General features: G+C 52.7%; 3 protein-coding genes across 3 annotated transcripts in view; 2 read left to right on the top strand and 1 right to left on the bottom strand.

Annotated features, from left to right (window-relative positions):
• Positions 1-1,191, top strand: part of NSD3 (nuclear receptor binding SET domain protein 3) — a 42,680-nt gene extending 41,489 nt beyond the window's left edge. Inside the window, exons 23-24 of the mRNA XM_019472642.1 lie at positions 118-226; positions 1,078-1,191. Of these exons, the coding sequence (XP_019328187.1) occupies positions 118-194 (77 nt within the window). The 3' untranslated portion in view covers positions 195-226; positions 1,078-1,191. The remainder of the gene's footprint in view (positions 1-117; positions 227-1,077) is intronic.
• Positions 1,192-1,728: 537 nt separating this feature from the next.
• PLPP5 (phospholipid phosphatase 5) lies at positions 1,729-4,067 on the top strand. Its single transcript, XM_019471635.1, has 5 exons — positions 1,729-1,768; positions 2,016-2,079; positions 2,855-2,979; positions 3,378-3,548; positions 3,898-4,067. The coding sequence occupies exons 1-5, from the start codon at positions 1,729-1,731 to the stop codon at positions 4,065-4,067; spliced, it is 570 nt and encodes a 189-aa protein (XP_019327180.1).
• A 728-nt stretch (positions 4,068-4,795) lies between these two features.
• DDHD2 (DDHD domain containing 2) lies at positions 4,796-17,499 on the bottom strand (the record flags this gene model as incomplete). Its single annotated transcript, XM_009280595.2, has 17 exons — positions 4,796-6,986; positions 7,554-7,672; positions 7,967-8,129; positions 8,637-8,801; positions 8,886-8,988; positions 9,069-9,224; positions 9,331-9,459; positions 9,975-10,070; positions 10,283-10,402; positions 10,590-10,660; positions 10,807-11,015; positions 11,907-12,042; positions 13,244-13,333; positions 14,395-14,515; positions 14,887-14,976; positions 15,841-16,031; positions 17,346-17,499. Coding segments are annotated over 16 exons (2,085 nt in total), but the record flags the coding sequence as incomplete, so codon positions are not given.
• Position 17,500: the final 1 nt, after the last annotated feature.

The following is a 17,500-nucleotide window of genomic DNA, read 5'->3' as shown; positions in this document are numbered from 1 at the left end:
CGTCCCCTCCCGTGCGACGGGGGTGGGCAGAGCTCCCGCTCGCCCGGTCTCTCTGAACCGCAGGTTCTGGGCGCAGCCTGCCCAAAATCTGATTTTCTTTTTCTCTTTCCTCTCCAGGGTCATGGAGTTTTTGCCTCCGTTTCAGCGCGTGGTACAGCCTGAAGAGATGTGGCTTTATAAAAACCCCTACGTAGAAGCGGATCACGTACCCACAGTACCCATGTTTGTAAGTTCAGCGGTTTCCTGTATTTACTTAGTCTTTCCTCTGATTGCAAACTATCCTTTTAAAGCAAAGCTACTAGCTAAAAGGCTGCATTGCGAATACCGGTAGTTCTTAATGCACGTTACTGAGAGTGCATTATATTATTGCAAACTAGACAACATTTACAGTCATTTTTGTCATTTATTTAGGCTTTACCACCCACGGTTGTCTTTGGGGTTTTAACTAAGTTTATAAAAACTAGCGGGAACTTTTCACTGTTGTTCATAATCAATTTCACGTCCCGATTACTAGGACCATGGAGGACAGCACATCTCTCGTTATCAGGGAACGCTTCGCTTTAAAGTAGCTATTTTCAGCAAAGTTTTATTATAATTTTATTGTGAAGATGTTTTCCCTAGGTCTCTAGGCTCTGTTAAAAGGGTTTGATATAAAACTGTAAGTGTTGGATTTCAAGCGGACAACAGTCCGTTAAAGGGGTTGTCTCTTCCTCTGAAGCAGGGGTGTTTCGGTGAGATGCTGTGGCTCCCGGGTTGGGCAAGCATCCACTTTCTTAGCAAGTAGCACTTCTGATTTTCTGCAAGAGGTAGGCACTAATCATTAAAGGACAAAACCTTGGTGTAGCGTTTGGATTTGGCGGTGTAAAGTACGATGTATGCCGGACTTCAGGTGGTAGCAGACTCCTCGGGAGCCTGTCAGACACACTGTGGACGTCCCCGGGGTGAAATCCCACAGCAGCAGTCGCCGCTGAGATGTTGTGAATGATAACTGGTTTTCTCTGAATCAGCGGCTCCTGTATTTTTTGCTGACAAGCAGCATGGGTGCTGCTGACAAAGAGCTAATCCTTGTGCTTGCAGGGATGGGGAGAGTTGAGGTGCTGTGGCTGATACTGTGAAGGGATACCCGCAAGCAGAAGAGGAGGGAGCTGCAGGCAGGAGTGACGTGAAGCCAGCCAGAGCAGCGCTCTCGTGCCAGAGGTGCTATTTGAGAGCTTGAGGACGTGCTGGGCTTTTCTCAGAGGAGGGAAGGCTCTGCTGCTCTGCTGAGCGTGTGCACTCAGTGGGCGAAGCATGGGAAGGAGTGGGATGCAGAGAGGGGCTTTTTAGTGCGCTGCATTATTTACGCCGCCTGGGTGTTTTTTTTCTCATGCATCGGTACAGACAACGTCCAGCGACCCGTGGGCTTGCTTTTGTACGTGAGGCGCTGCCACTGGATGACAAACGGGAGGAACAGCCATGCTCTGGGGAGCACAGGGTTAGCCAGGGTTTGCTGCAAATACAGCTGGGGTTGGTTTTGCTTTCTGATGGAAGCGTAATTGCGTGCGGAGAGGACAGGTTGCTGCTTGGCTTTGGGGAAGGAAGGTGTAGCCTCCTTGAGCAATTGCTGTTGTGTTCTGGTGAGAGTGCTTAAATCTGCTTCGCTAACAGACACCTAACAAACTTCTCATTTTGTGGCAGTTCATCGCATTCCTGTCTCCCTTATTGCTCATTGTCCTGGCAAGGGTGTTCATGAATGCCGACCGAGAAGACACGCGGGAAGCCTGCCTAGGTGAGCTCCTTCTTATCCCAGAGAGCTGCAGCCCCCCGAGGGATTTGCCCTGATGCTGTGGCTGTGAGCCAGGGGCCTCACAGATGAGTCCTTTGCTCTTGCTGGGGCACAAGTGTTGTGCCAGGGGTATCAAAGCCGAGCTGTGTGGCTCCACCTGAAGTTTGAGCACTGCCTGTGCCTGAATGTGCCTCTAAGCTGCACATTCAGGTGGGGGTGATGCTGACGTGACCTCTCTGCTCTCTCCTAGCTGCCAGCCTTGCTCTCGCCCTGAATGGGGTTTTTACAAATGCTCTGAAGCTCATTGTGGGGAGGTGAGAAACTGGCTCATTCCGAGCTGCGCCGTACGGGGAGGGGAGGCACGTCTGCGCAGTGGTAGAGCTACAGGAGCAGGAGCAAGGGCCAGAAGCTGAGGTTGGACATACTCAGCCTGGAAAGAATGTGTTTTTTCTAGCTGTAAAGACAATTAAATATTAAACCAAACACTGGCGGGGACCTGCTGTCTCCGGGCATCATTTAGATGGGCTCGTTCAGGCCTGTGCCAGGGAGGAGCACTTTGGCATGCATACAGGTAGTGGATGGGATGGTTTCATCTCCCCGAGCCATGTGGTCAGGGTAGCAAAACGTTACCTGTGGCGAGCTGCAGCCTGAGAGGTTTGCTCCGGTGTGCCCGCAGGCTGTGCAACCAGGGCGTGTTGAGGCCGCATGGAAATTCGGTTCTTGTAAGGCATTTGCTCCACTGGGCTGGACGGGGAGGATCAGCACAGTGCTAATCCCCAGGGGCTAAACCAGGTCCTGCCTAAGCAGCAGTGGGGCCAGTGAGGGTGTGCTGCTGCAGCCTGGTTCTCGTCTGCCGAGCCCTGCCTGCCCAGGCAGGAGTGGAGCTGGGTGCGATGCTCAGTTTTGTATTTCTCGCAGCCTGGGTCGCGCCGCCTTCCCTTTGTGCAATGGAGGGAGCTGTGCAAGGTGGCTGGCGACTGCATTCGGACGTGGGTGCTCCGTGGGAGGGCTGGGTGCTCGCATGTCTCCTGAGCACGGTGCTGGGAGCACTGCACGCCCGAGGGCTATGTGCTTTGTTCTCTGTTCTAGACCACGGCCGGACTTCTTCTATCGATGCTTCCCAGACGGACGAGCAAACGCGGAGCTGGTGTGCACAGGCGACCCTGGCATAGTGACTGAGGGACGCAAAAGCTTCCCCAGCGGACACGCTTCGTGTAAGTTTTCCATGTCCCCTACCCACTGCAGCCCCAGACAATGAACCGTGGCGAGCAGAAGTCCGTGGGGAGAGCAGCTTGGGTTTGCTTTCATGCACCCCGTGGCTTTGGCTACATTCACTGGCCTGCTTGGGGGCCCCAGCTTTCCCTCTGCAAAGCAGTGGGGTGACAAATGTAATCTGAAGCTGTCTGTAACTCCTGGGAGGAGGGATGCTTGCCAAGTACCAGCTTCTATGGCTCCTCTATCGCTCACGAGCTGGTGCTTCCCTTGGCTCGTGTGGGCAGGACAGATGTCCTCCTTCAGCCCCTCCACTGCAGCAGGGGAGAGGGTGAAGGTCTGGCTGAGGGCCCACAGCAGAGCCCGGAGCCATTTCTGAAGCGACATGCTTCTCTTTCAGTTGCCTTTGCTGGTCTCTCCTTCTCTGCCTTCTACATAGCCGGGAAGCTGCGCTGCTTCACTCCTGGCCAGGGAGGCAGGGCTCTGCGGCTCTGCACCTTCCTCCTCCCACTGTTCCTCGCCACCCTCATCGCCGTGTCCCGCACCTGCGACTACAAGCACCACTGGCAAGGTGGGTCGGCGTCTGCCTCCGGACCTGGACGGGGGCCACGACTGGGTGCCCTGAGCGGGGGCACTCTGAGCGTGGGGAGGGTCCATGTTGCTGCAGCGGAGTTCAGAGCCCATGATGGCAACTTGGGTTTTTTGATTACTCCTCCAGTGGTAATTTTTTTGCTGCCTGCAAGGTGATGATGCCTTTCTCTTTGTTTTTGAAATATATGCCAAGCTCAGTTTTATAGCCAAGGGTCAAGTTGCCGATCCAGCCCAGCTCTGAGCAGGCTGAAAAGCTGCCTGCTGGAGAATTCACTGACGAGGATTGGGAGGGTAAAGGGAAGTTATCTCTCCTCTGGTCCTGCCCGCAGATGTGTTGGTTGGTTCAGCGATCGGCTTCGTGCTTGCGTACCTCTGCTACAGGCAGTATTACCCTCCTCTGATGGACTCCATGTGCCACAAACCATTTCTGTACAAATCCAAACAACAGCTGGTGCACCAAGAAAAGCCTGCAGCTTCCAGCTTTCACCTAGATATATAGCGATGGGCTCTGTCCTGCCGGCACCTTTCCTGCTGCTCCTTGAGTGCTAGGACAGGAGAAGGCTTTGGGGAGGTTGGTCTGCAAGAAGTGGCTCAAATGAGGATGAACCTGAAACCCAGGCAGGCGTTCTTTGCAGTGCTGGTAAGTTGTCCTGCTCAGGGGTCAGGTGTTGCTTCATTAACCAAATTTTGTAGACGTCCCTCCCTTCAGGCCCGCTGTGAAGCGAGCGAGGCACTCGGTGTGCAGGCCTGTGGGAGGACAGCCCAGGTACGAAAGGTCCTGAAGCAAGAACTGGAAAAATGTGACAATCTGGTGTGCCCCGTTCAGTGGTTGTTCTTGTGTCCAGTCCAGAAGGCGCCATCAGTCATCTCCTTTCAATCCAGCCGAGCTGTCCCATCTCTTCTCATGAGAAGCATACGTTGAAATGAAGTGCAGGACCTGCTCCTGGCGCCGGGTTTAAGTCTGTCTTTTCAATCGCAGCTGAGCTAATTTGGAGTAATGAGCGCGAGGTTGCAGTCCTTAACCATGGATTAAGTGGGGGAGAGGGAAGATGAAACTAGCATGATCGTTATTTGTATTATTGTGCTAGCCCTGATTTTTTCTAATTTGCCAAATAAAGGAGTTTAATTTTTTTAATGAGCTGTGGTACTAAAAGCTTTACTTCAAGGACTGGGTTTATTGCTGTATAAACCATTTCCTTTGGTGTATCTGCAGGGGTTTCTAGGTGGGTGTTTATTTTGTATTTCTTTCCTTGCAGCTTTAATACAGTTGTAAAGAGATGACAATCAGCAGAAAATGAAATGGTGTCTGAAAGCATCCCTTCAGAGGTGCTTGTTTCTCTACACCGTGGTTTCTTTTCTCAGACAATGGAAGGGTAGAGTGCTGCTGAGAAATCCAAGGCACAGCTGTATGGCAGGACTGTTGTAAGTAGTTATTTGTCACTAGTCTTCTCCATAGATAAGTGTACTCTTGATCAAGTGTACGTACGTGCAAACAGCAAAGGCGAAGCTGTAGCAGAGCGAGGCACGTGTGCCTCTGCCAACCTCAGGACATGACAGTAATGAAAACACCACCCCATCGTCTCCAGTTTGGGCCACGTAAGCCCTCTATGACCCTGCAACTTCAACAGAAGCTACAGAAATAGCTTTACTTTCCCCTAAAATTGTGCACACGTGAATTCTTCAGCCCCCTCCCCTCCCTCTCCCCCCAAACATGGACACACCACAGTCATCTACTTATTTATTTTGGCTTTTACTGGAAAAGACATTAAATAACATTTAAAATGTATTTAACTTTTTTTTTTTTTTACAAAGTGCATAACTTAAAAAGCTGATCATGAGAGTGTCCCGTGTTAAGACTGTTCCTTTTCCTACTCTTGTAGGAGACACTTTAGCAATCAGTAGTTCAGGCGCCGACTGAGCAGCATGTCTGTTTCTGCAGTCAGGTAAAAGAACAGCTTCAGTTCCTTTGGGGTGGGAGGAGGGTTGTAGGCTGCAAACAAAACCTTTCAAATAGTGCAAATAATGTAGTACAACGGAGGACAAACAAACAGGCTGTGGAAAAAAGGCTCCTTACCCCATGCAGGGCAAAAGTCAGTGGGAGGGAAAGTGGTTTGGCTCTTTCCGAAGGCTGTCACGGCAATGACCTTACACATCATGGAAGGGTCTGCCTCTGCCTTACCCCAAAGCTCCAGCCTCAGCCCAGCCAGTGAGTCAGCCTGGGGGGTTTTGGTCGCAAGGGGGGATCACCGGAGGCTCTCTGGCCCCGTCCTCCCTGGAGCAGAGCTAGCACGCCACAGGCACCTGCAGACTGAACTGCCTGCAGAGCTGGTGTCGTTTCTTCCGTGGGGTCATTGGGGCACAGTGTCCAGAGCTTACGGATCTGGGCTCCGACTTCGCTGGCTGCATTTTGTGTATTTAAAACCAAGAACAATGACGAGCCTGGCTGGCATGAGGCCCCTGTAGCCACGCTGGAAGCAGCAGCAGGACGGTAGTGTTGCTCCATGCCCCTGCAAAGCACAGGAGGGCTGTCCCTCCAGGCCTCCGAATTGCCTGGGCGCTGCTGAGGAGCAGCTGCTTTCCTCCAGTATAGCTGTGGTTTGATCTGGAGGTGAAGCCTTCCTCCTGTATAGTTACACCTGGCCACTAGCTTGGTCCCACACAAGATGCAGGCAGTGCCTCAGGGAGGCCCTTGGTTTGTTGGCCGCCGTGGGCTGGGTGAGGATGCTGAGAAGTCACTACAGCAGGCAGAAGCACCCGGGTCAAGTGCGCACAAACATGCCGCTCTCACAAGTTGTTTTATGGGGCAGTCCTGCCTGGCACGGCCCACAGGTGCACAAACCATGCAGCAGCAATTCAAGGAGATGAGAATGGCTGGTAGACACATTCCTGCTCGCTTAACAGCAGACGCCTGTGCCCTGGGCTTCACCTCCCAAAGACCGCAGTCCTTGCGCCTGGTGCTCTGTGTTACGGCAGGGAGAAGTCGGCAATCTCCTTTGCTCGACAAGGCTGCTATAGCTCTCTCCACGCTACGTGTTTAAGGCTTTTATTCCTCAAGGTCACAAGCTGCGAGTTTCCTCACTATGGCAGGAGCAGAGTCAGGCCCTCGATGTCAGTTCCTAGCCCAGACAGCTAGTCTGCTTCCGTGCTAGAGGAGCTAGCGTGATAACTTACAAGGTGGAGGGTTAAAAGTACATGTTGCCACAGGGAGTCACCGTGCAAGTGCTGTGTGTGCTTGAGCGGAAGTGTTTTCCCTTGATATTTTTTCCCCCGCCCCTACCCAAAATGGAGGAAAATGATCCTTATCTCCAGGTAGCAGCAAGTACTTGGGAAGCAGCATGCGGGGAACACAGCAGCAGAGGAGAGAGGAAGGCAGAGAAGAAATCTGGACTTTCCTGGTGAGTACTCGGTTGAACTGGATCTATGAAAGCAAAAGGAGAACATAAGAATAGCTGCACTAGGGCGGACCAAAATCCACCCAGCCCCGCCTCCCGCACCCAGCAATTACCAGCGTTAGGCTTTGAGGGCAAGAAAACATAAGGATGCGCCTTACCCCTAGTCTACCCTCGGCCAGCAATTAGCAGCAGAGGGTGGAAGCACCCCTGCGAGAACCGCAGGGTCCACGCTCTGGTTCGCTACCTGTCTACAAGAAATGTTTAGCCTGGGAGGCTTGGGAGTACGAGCACACAGCTGGTCGTTCCCTTGGTGGACCGAACTGATCGTAACCGTGCACAGTTGCTGCTACCCTTATCGTCAGCAGCAGCAGTTTATTAGCTCTCCTCATGTCTGATAGTGCTTATGTGCAGGGTAAGAGGAAAGAAGCCAAACACGCTGACAGGCCAAAGAAAAAACCCAACACAAACTCCTGCCTTAGACACAGCGCTGTAAATAAGGAATATTATTCCCTCAAAGGGACCGATGTCCTCTGAGCTGTCCTAGGAAATGCGGAAGGAAGGTGTAGGCAAGACTACCTCAAGGCTTGACTTACCTCAAGCGGCCAGAACAGCACAGGTTGGTCATTGGCTTCCTGGCAAAGGTTGATCCAGTGTAATACCTTGTGTCTGGTAGATCTCCTTCAGAACCAGCAGAACGGTGTCTTCCGACTCCCTGGAGGAGGAGGACATGGGAATTAGAGGGGGACACTTCCCCCTGCTCTGTCAGGACATCCGTGATGGTTATAGGATAGATGCAGTGCTCAGCAAATGCAGGCAGTACTAGACAAGGAGAACTACAATGGTCTCCTTCCTCTGTCCCTACCCACCTGCTGTGCCTGCATTATAGGCAGGAGCATATCTTGTTTACTTAGTTAAGGCTTTTCTTATTACATTGGCTTTAAAAATGATGGCGTTCTGCTTACATCAGACAGGAATTTGAAGCTTTGACAGTTATGCAGAAGCTTACCAATAGCAGAGATGCCCTTGTAGCGCAAATAAATACTCATTAAAGCTCTCTATTGGCTTCTCCTGCAGCACGTAGTCTATGCGATTCCCTCCGTTCAGCCTCCCCACATTAACAAGGGAGGCCTCTTCCTTCACTGCTGCGGGGGTCTCGTCTGGCTTTGTGTCTTGAAGGAATGAAGAAGAGCAATGTGGTTCAGCCAAGGGGTACCAGCAGCCATGAAAGTACAACAGCATCACCGTGCCCACCCTTTGCCCCACCGTGGGCTCTTGCAGAGGAGAGGCAGCTTAAGTGCTCGGTCCTTCCCCCCAGGGCTCTCTCTTGGGAAACAGTATTGCAAGAGACAGCTAGAGAAGGGTGACAGGCTTGGCAGGCTTACAAAGTGATGTGGTGTGCTGAGACCCCCAGGAGGCCGTTACTGACCAGGCAGGTTGCCTCTTCTCCCCCTTCATCAGGTAATAACAGGGGAAGGCCACAGTATTTCGAGAGCCAAGGGCATCCGCAGCTCAAAGGCAATCCCTTTGCTGAGCACAGAAAAGGGCAGCAGCGCCTGGGTTTGATGCCAGGTTGGACACCTCACTGGCGTGGCTGCAGGGAGCCCGAGCACGCTGCTCAGTGGGCAGGTCGCAGTGCTGCATCCCCGGCTCCCCACCGCCCTGCGCGCACCACCGACCTGGCTGCTTCTCCACGCCAGCCTCTGCCTCCGCTTCGGCGTCGGTACTTGCCGCCTCCACGGCTGGCAGCGGGGCTCGAGTGAAGGACTGCCAGGCTACCCGCAGGGACCCCAGCAAGTTGTTTTTCAGGTCCACACTCATGCGAGTCAGCCCTTCTTTCAGCTCTGAAAGGCAGGAGGGGTCGGTGTCGGGCTGGGGGCTGCAGTAGCTGCACAGGGCAGGGGGAGAGGGGCTGCCCTTTACCTTACCTAGGTGCATTCTCTTCCTGCCTTTGTGGTGAGGCAGCAGCATGGGCTCAAACTCCAGATCTGGGACGATCATGGGCTCAATCCTGTACGCCACTGGGTCAAACTGTACGGAGGAGGGGGACAGTGAGCCAGGGCTCGTGCTCCACGCGTCTCACGCAGGAAGGCTCTGGTTCTTATACCTACAGGGTGGAAGATGTTGAAGAAGCCTTTGCAGGTGGGCAGGCTGTAGTTTGGGTTGATCCGCTTCACTCCTCGCACTGTGAGAAACATCCCGATGGGAGACCCAAAAGCAAAGAAGATGGTGGGCTTGTAGTTTAGCTGAGGATAATTTGCCGAGACCTAGGAGAGAGGGAGATTCGGATTTGTTTCATGAGACAAACTCCATGCTGGTGTTACGAGCACCTCATTGTTGCAGTTAGAGCACGGTGCCAAGCTCGGTAGTTACCTGTCCTAAGCCAACATCCCGGTATTGGCAATTCCTGCCATCATCTGTGCTGTCCAGGTCACGCTGAAGTGGGGACCCAGGCTCCGCTCTGCACTCCCCGCTGTGCCCGGGAGCTGCTGCGCTCTGGTCCTGCAGCAACACAACCGGGAAACCCTGCTAGCAAAGCTCCTGCAGCGAGCCCACACCACGGCCTGTCCTACCCCCCCGTGAGCAAGTACAGGAGGCAGCGAACTGCCCGGCATCCCTTATCCTCCAGAACTAGGGCAGTCTTGGCAGCACCATCCTTCCCCAGCCGACCACCTCTCTAGCTGGCATCACTAACTTCAGCCTCTACCACCATTAACAAGTCCTCCTGCTCTGTGATCACCCTTACAGGCCATGGGATAAAGTGACCCTGCAGTAGGGTAACACCTGTAACACCAGTGTAACATGCAGGAGCAGCAAGCAGCTCTGTCGCCACGGCCAAACACGAGCCCGTGAGAGCCGCCTGAGCAAGGATGGCCAGGAACGAGGAGGTCGGGGTGCTCAGGGACTGAGTCCTCGCATCCCGGCTAGCAGGGTGACCCTAAGTGGTGAAGGCTGGTCCTTGTCTTGAGAGCGATGGGATGTGACCTGGATGAACACATGCCATGCAGAAGACAAACCTGCATCTCCGTCTTGGAGCTGATGTAATGAAGTATCTTCATTCTTGGTCCTAAGGGAATTCCCATTTCTTTAAGGTTTTTCTCTGTGCACAAGAACTGGAAAATAAGCAACGCAGATATTAGTACAGGAGCAGAGAGGTGTGTGCGGGGAGGTATTTCTGCTCTCTGTAATTCTGTTCCTGCTGCACTCCTCAGAGACATTTCATGTGCGAGTGACTCAGTACCAGCAAGAAGTGCACAGGGCAGGAGGACTGGGAAGAACAGCAAAGAAGAAACACAAGAGGCAGCAAAACAGGAGAGCTCCTTACCAGTGCTTGCCTGTCCATTTTCTCCTTCTCAAAAACATCACAATATTCGGACAGCTCCAGCTTCTTCAGGATTTCTTTTACTTCCTCAATACCCCTGTTGCTTGAGGTTGTCCTGGACCCCTGTGAATAGAGCCATTAGGGATCGTGCTTTTTGCTCACTCACTTTCTCCTGTGCATTTTGGAGACTCTCCCCCTTCCCCAAGCAGCCGCAAAAGAGGAGGTTGGTGTGACGCTGCACCGGCACAGCTACCCGTGCAAGTGCTGCAGGAGTACCCCACAGGTCCAGACGTCGCCGGACAGCACGTACCTCTTCGCTGTGCTCGTCCTCCTCAGGAGCAGCCTTCTGGTTCGTCAGGAGATCAAACAGAATGAGCGACCCTAGAAACCAGGTGCAGGCAGACAGAGCATCAGCATCTCATCGGGGAAAAGCCCCGAGCCATCTCCTTTCTGGGATGAAAGACCGGTACCCTCCCTGCTCCCACGGTACGGTGACACTCACGGGACCCGCGGGTGAAACCCCTTACCCAAGCTGTGCCCCGCAATGGAGACCCCCCCTTTGAAGAGCGGGTTCCTCTGCAGGAAGAGCTGGTACAGGCGGTTCATTTCGGACGCCACCGTGTCCACGATGGTCTGGCAATAGGTGGAGCTGTTGTAAAAGAAAACGTCCAGGATGGTGTCGTTGATGAAGTGACGAAGGCGATTGATGCTCGGCAAAGTGATTCGCTCCAGGTCACTATGGGGGGAAAAGAGGAGAGAGGGAACTGCAGTTAGAGGTGCCAGTGAACCCCACCACGTTTCTAAGGCAAAATATAAGTTCAGAGAAGGATTGCCTCTGTCTCAAAGGACGTGTGTTGTTATCCAGACCCTCAGCTCATGCCAAGACCGAAGGTAGAGCACGGCCTGTGTGCTCTTACGTTCCAGGCAGGAGAAATGAGCGTGGTCTTTCTTCCCCAGGAGCCTAACCTGCTCTCTCCCCTTCCTAGGGCACTGCAGAGCAGTGCTTGAGTGCAGAAACTGGGTACTCAGTTTCCAGAGGCCTTTAGCAAGGTGTGGATGTCCACGGTCCCTCCTGATATTAGCCAGGGAAAGGCAGAAGCCTTTTCTCTCCAGCTGGATGCTGATCAGAGCAGGCACCTGCTGTGCTCTGCAAAACAGGGCTGCGAAAAGACAGTGGGGATGGGGTCTGGCACGGAGGTGCTCTACGGGACCTCGTCTATCCTGCTTACCCCTGCATGCTCACAGCCTTAAACACTCACAGCTCTCCCTTTGCCTGCAGCGGCCACCAGAAAAAACAGAGTTTACGCAGAGCAAGGTGTGGATGTCCACGGTCCCTCCTGATATTAGCCAGGGAAAGGCAGAAGCCTTTTCTCTCCAGCTGGATGCTGATCAGAGCAGGCACCTGCTGTGCTCTGCAAAACAGGGCTGCGAAAAGACAGTGGGGATGGGGTCTGGCACGGAGGTGCTCTACGGGACCTCGTCTATCCTGCTTACCCCTGCATGCTCACAGCCTTAAACACTCACAGCTCTCCCTTTGCCTGCAGCGGCCACCAGAAAAAACAGAGTTTACGCAGGACCACTCCCTCAGACACTGGCACCGGAGGAGATGGCTGTCTGGGACACTTACACGTCCACCCCGGTGGAGTGGAGGGAGCTGTGCCAGTTCACAGGTAGGAACTCCACCCGGCCGATCTGCTGCTGCTCCTGGGCTTTCTTGAAGTGCGCTTGCAGCATGCTCAGGGAAACATTCCTGAAGTCATTCACTGGAAAAGAGCACGAACTCTTACCGAGATCCACCCGGCTACAGGGCAAGCCTGCTGCACCAACAACACTTAATAAGATAAAAGAAAAGATCATTACCGGGGAAATCCCACCAGGGTCTTTAATCTGCTGCTGCTACCCTAAGACCTTGAATCTTTAACTACAAGATCAGGGGAAGGCTCCATGTCCTTACATGTGCGTTTACTGGATTTCACTGTCCTAAGCCTCCTTTCCACATGGGGAGGGCTTTAACACAGCAGTCAGGATAAGAAAGGTACTTTTAGGAATTTGAAAAAAATAAATCTGTTGCGAAGATGCATGTGTTAGAAAGGGAATCCTAAGGGAAGAGATGAAGTTGAAATTACTTCAGTTCTCAGGGAGAAAGGCTCATTTCCTTCATTTCAAATGGTCAGCAGCCTTGAAAATAGTTTCATCAGATGAACATACAGAAGAATAGACTGCATTAAAGCAAAGGTATATTTTATAGGAACTAAAGGCAGTCTGCTGTGAAAAATCTCAGCTCCCTTGATTTCTATGAGTTAAATCATATCAGGCTTCCAGGCAGTTTCAGTGATCACCTCTCCTACAGAACTGAAGCGCTCTGAGCAAATAATAATTAACAGGTCAGATCAGAGTTACTTGGTTTAGTACCCTGTCTCAAATATTGATCAACAGTGGATGCTTAGAGGAGTGTGTAAGACAGCAATACTTCTTGCACGCTTTCCTAACCTCCGGGCATTTGCAGCTTGGGGATTTCCTGAGCCAGAAGCAGCATTCCTGGTTTTGGTCCAGAATCACCCCAGAGGCTGCTGGATGGGGTGTTGCCTGTTAGACTTCACCCAGTGAGATTAACCTGTAGCAACAGACTGAACAGGTTACTAATTAGTTTAGCAGGTTTAGACAGTTACTTGGAAAATCTGTATCCGATTTGGGAAACTCACTATTTTGAGCAGCAGCAGAACACAGTGATGAAAAGTGGTTGCCCAAACCTTTTCCAGATGGTAGGATTTAATGGGTTAGTGAGCGTTGCATTCACGCTCCCCACTGCAGTCAGCAGATTTGACCGTGCGCTTGCCAGCGTGAGTGTCGGGATGGACTGAATGCACTCTGACAGTGTTTCACATTGTCCGTGCAGATGAGGGTTTACTGGCTCCGCTAAAAGCGGCGTATGGGAAGAGCACGCCGGCCGGGCTCCACACCTACCGCACTGGACGATGCTCCTGAACCGAATGTCGCACGCTGGGCCGATCCCGTGCACCACGAAAACCAGGTGATCAATTTGCAGCGGCTCTCCTAAGGAGGAAAGAAGAGTTCAGAGCACAGGCCCTGCGGGAGACATCACTTAACGGGGAACTGACCTGCTGAAACCACATGCTCTGCAGGAGAGTGGAGCCTCCCATACTCACCTCAGCCAGGTAAAAAGACCTTGAGTTAGTGCCTGGATTTTATGCCTAAAGGGTAATGGGATTTCTCACGTTTCTGAACTGTTTGTCCTGCTAAATTCAGCTGCCCACCCTGGGATGGATCCGGATTGACAGGACAGTAGAGAAAAGTGAGGCGGCTCGTCCCCCCTTCTGTCACCGTTCTCACTTCAGCGGGAGTGGATGGTCCTCGCAGTTCACACCCACCTGGCCATGGGGCACGTTCAGCACAGGAGAGGCAGGACCAGGAGGACTCGGACCAGTTGCCCTGTGCCCAGCCTGCTCTGCTGAGCCACCCGGCCCCGGCGTAGCTGCATCTCTCAGGTAGGCACCAGGTGGAGTTATGTCTTGTTCGCTACTTCCCACACACTTTAGTTTGCATACGTACTTTCCTGAAGGCATGCACGCATGGCAAATGAAGGGGTTAGATGGGAGTAACTGCCTGTCCTCACCACGGGGACAAGTCCTGAGGCCTGACCGGGAGCTCAGGGACAGCTGGGAGGGGGCAGAGCTGACACACAGCTTCAGAGACGGGGAGAGGACGTGCGCCAGAAAGTCACCTGCATGTAGGTAAGTGATAAACCCCTGTGTCCTACCACGGAAAGAAACTCCTCCTTTACGAACGTACACGCCAAGACCTCAGGGGTGATTTCAGGCACTACAGTGCTTTCAACAGCTCTGGTCTCAGTGCAGGAGCTGGAAGTGCACCGCCTTCTCCCCATGTGTCTGCCTCCTCTGCGCATTTGTTTATGCTGCAGGCTCTGCTGCTAGGAAGGTTTCTGAAAACCATTCAGTTCCTTTCGGCACAAAATTTTTAGATGTGCCCTTCATTTAAAGGATCGTGGAAGCTTCTGTCAGTCTTTTAGAGAAAACAGGTTGGAAAACAGACCCTATAGCTTTGGATGGGTGGAAGGGAGGGAGAAGCGAGCTCACCATTGGGGATCTCGGCAGCGATGTTTTCTACTCCTCTCTTCACAGTCCGAGGTCGACCTTGTTCCGTAGGAGTTGAGCCCCAGTCATCGGAGGTGGCAACCGGATGGTAGTGCACCATCAGCTTGTAAACAAGAAGAGCCTGTCATTAAGCTGCACTGCATACCACGGTTAAGCAGAGGAGAAATTTTGCTACAACAGCTGGTAGGTGATACGCGGTGGTACCAGACCGCAATGTTTAACAGCGCTGGTACGAGCCCTTTGCACAAAGAGCATGAAAGGTGTGTTGAAAAGAAACGTTAAGGTGTGAAGCAGACTCTCTGCTGGCATTGCCCTCTACTCTGGCGCAGGTAGGCGAGGGGAATGCCGTTTGGACAGAATTGATTTCTCAGCAGACGTGGTTAAAAGAAACAGCATGACGCCAGAGCATAAAGACAGGCCCTCGAGACAACTGAAGGGATGTCCTTCCTGGTCAATACACCAGGCCCTCCTCACCTTTGGGTTGTGCAAGATAATGATTTCCCTGCTAGGGGACTCCAGTTTCTTCTTCCACTCATCCAGGGTTACAGCAATCATGTAAGCTTCCTGAGGAAAAGAACACCCTCTGTCAGTCAGCTGAAGGTATTCCATGAATATTCAATCACTTGGGACGTTCCCCACCCATTTTATGGTATCTCTTATCAACACGCTTTGCGAAAGAGGCAGAGAAATCAGCCAGGTCAAGCTGGAGGAGCAACAGGGTCATCTGAGTATCACCTGCTAGAGACTTTCCAAGAAGCCCCCACTTTAATAACAGCAGCAGACTTCCCCATCAATTTAGAATGGTATTTTTTCATACTTCAGGTTATTGTAAAGATGTCTATTTTTATACATAAATCTATATAACTCTACATATATATCTTTCCAAAGAAAAGTCTCCAGCCACTAACAGTACAGACCACTGAAGTCTCTAACACTACATAGCATTCAGTGGGTTCCTTTAACGATGATTTCTCTTTCTTGCATTCACAACTCCCTTGGCTTTGGTGAAACTATGAGCATAGTGAGGACGATTCTCACAAGGAGAGTCAAACTGAAGTTAGAGCAGACAGGGTCAGGAAAAAACAGACCAAAGCTGCTGGAGCGAGGCTGCAAGCAAGGCCAGAGCCGCACGGCATGCCGAGACCACCCGGGCACTTAAACGTGTAGCAGAAGGATGCTGACGCGGGCAGGAGGAAGGGGAGGCCGCCCAGCTACAGCAGGCTGGGAGGGAGACAGTGGCAGTGCTTACAGTTATGTTAATCAGCTGTGAAAACGCCACACCAAAGCCTCTTTTGAATTCATGTCTTCAGGCACGGCTGTGGTGCCAGTTGCCCCGTACGGAGTTTGGGACATCGGGGCCAGTGTTTGACAATGAGAAGCCAAGATGCTTCTCGGCAAGATGGATACTACCAGGAAAGGCGTGTTTACCTCCAGTTCTTCGCTGAAGGTCTCCGAGTAGGGGATATACTTATTGTCCTTGTCTCCCTTGTAAAACCAGGTGCAGCGACGTACTTCAGATACCTCCTCCTCCCAGTACACTGCGACACGCTGCCTCTTCTTCAGATGCACGTCATACCTACCCCCCGACGTTGGGACAACCAGATCTTCTTTGTCTCTCCCTGCAGGAACCAAGGCCTGAAATTAATCGCGAGAGGACCAGAAAGGCATGCTACCAGAAAGCTGTATACCACGCCAGAACAGAGGGATGAGACTGGAGCATCTTCTGCGGGCAGCACACACGGGCATGTATGAGCAACAGCAGTAGACACCAATGTTCTCCGTACCCAAGCACAGAGAACAGCGTCGGCAGGCATCCTAGGAGAGATGCCCCAAGTCAAACTTCCCCCAAAGGCAGAAGGTAAGATGAAGGCTTTAAGCTACAACTTATCTTCCTCTCTAGTTCAGGCACAGGCTTACATGGACTCTTCCTGCCTCACTGAGATGGCAAAATGTGAATTTGTGGCCCTGGGAAGCGCATTGCTTAACGGTAGAGGTGCGGGTCTCCGGGTCTCTAAGCCATTCCCCTCTGAAGCGGAGAACTCTGCATAGATCCCAATACGGACTTCAAATTCTGTTTGTTCTGCTGCCTTTTTGGTCTGCCCGCTGGCCAGGCTGCCGGCAGAGCGCCCCGTGCCAGGCGGTGCTCGGCTCGGCTGCCGCACTGAGGACCAGCGGCACGGCCTCTAATCCGAAGCTTCCTGGGAGAGGGAGGACGGGAGCAACCCTTGGGCAATCGGTGCTCTGCCCGCGGCCGTCGGCAGCAGCGGTGCTTTAACCGCAGTCCTGGCAGCGGGTTGCACAGGCAGGCGATGCTCGGCAGCACGAGGGCCTCATCGCAAGTGGTGCCGCTCAGAGCAGACCCCGCCGCTTGGGCAGCACCCTCCGGGAGCAGGCAGAGCACCGCGCGTCCGCACGGGAGAAATCTCCCCAGTGGAATTTCTGCCATCCTCCTAGCACTCCCCCATCCACGCCAGAAGGGTGCTTTGCAGTACAATTATATGTAATTTAGAGAATATATCAAATGAATGAGGTCAGACCATTCAATGCACCCAAACAGCTTAGCTGTTCATGCGTTTACAGCTCTAGGAGTAGGCACATTGCCAAAAAGAGTCCCAATTTAAAATTCCCAAGGGAAAATTTTGCATCCCAGGTGGAAGCCATGGATGTGTTCAGGGAACTTCCCTCTGATACCCGGACAGTGTTTCCCTAGAGCACGCACCTGATGCTCTCCCATTGACCTTACCAGGCCAGGTCCGTATAGCGATTTTGAGAGCAGGGACTAGGTATTTAAAATCGAAGGGCAATTTAAAAACAGAAATGAGAGGAGCTGAAGGCGAGCGGTGCTGTGAAATCCCCCAACCCGTGGAGGTGGATGGAGTTTTATCTGCGGCTCCTGACGGGGCAGCCCCTGCCCAAGCATGGTTTCACCCTACCTTGGCCGGGAGCCTCTTCCAGCCTCTCCGAGTCCTGCGTGCTGAACGGGATCCATCGCTCCCTGGAGTCCGTGACCTTGCAGTAAAACCAGTGGGGAACAACCGCTTCGTATCTGTTCGCGGCGTCCAGCTCCGCCGCCTCCGAGGCGGCGGCC

This window comes from Aptenodytes forsteri, unplaced genomic scaffold (assembly GCF_000699145.1).
Source record: "Aptenodytes forsteri isolate BGI_AS27 unplaced genomic scaffold, ASM69914v1 Scaffold298, whole genome shotgun sequence".
In the NCBI taxonomy this organism is placed as follows: domain Eukaryota; kingdom Metazoa; phylum Chordata; class Aves; order Sphenisciformes; family Spheniscidae; genus Aptenodytes; species Aptenodytes forsteri.
This window is presented reverse-complemented; position numbering and strand designations above follow the sequence as displayed.

Bases quoted from the DNA above. Each gene is read 5' to 3' on its own strand.
- PLPP5 (XM_019471635.1), top strand. From the start codon at position 1,729: ATGAATGCCGACCGAGAAGACACGCGGGAAGCCTGCCTAG. The intron at 2,080-2,854 runs GTGAGAAACTGG...TCTCTGTTCTAG, and splicing joins CTGAAGCTCATTGTGGGGAG to ACCACGGCCGGACTTCTTCT. The intron at 3,549-3,897 runs GTGGGTCGGCGT...TCCTGCCCGCAG, and splicing joins CTACAAGCACCACTGGCAAG to ATGTGTTGGTTGGTTCAGCG.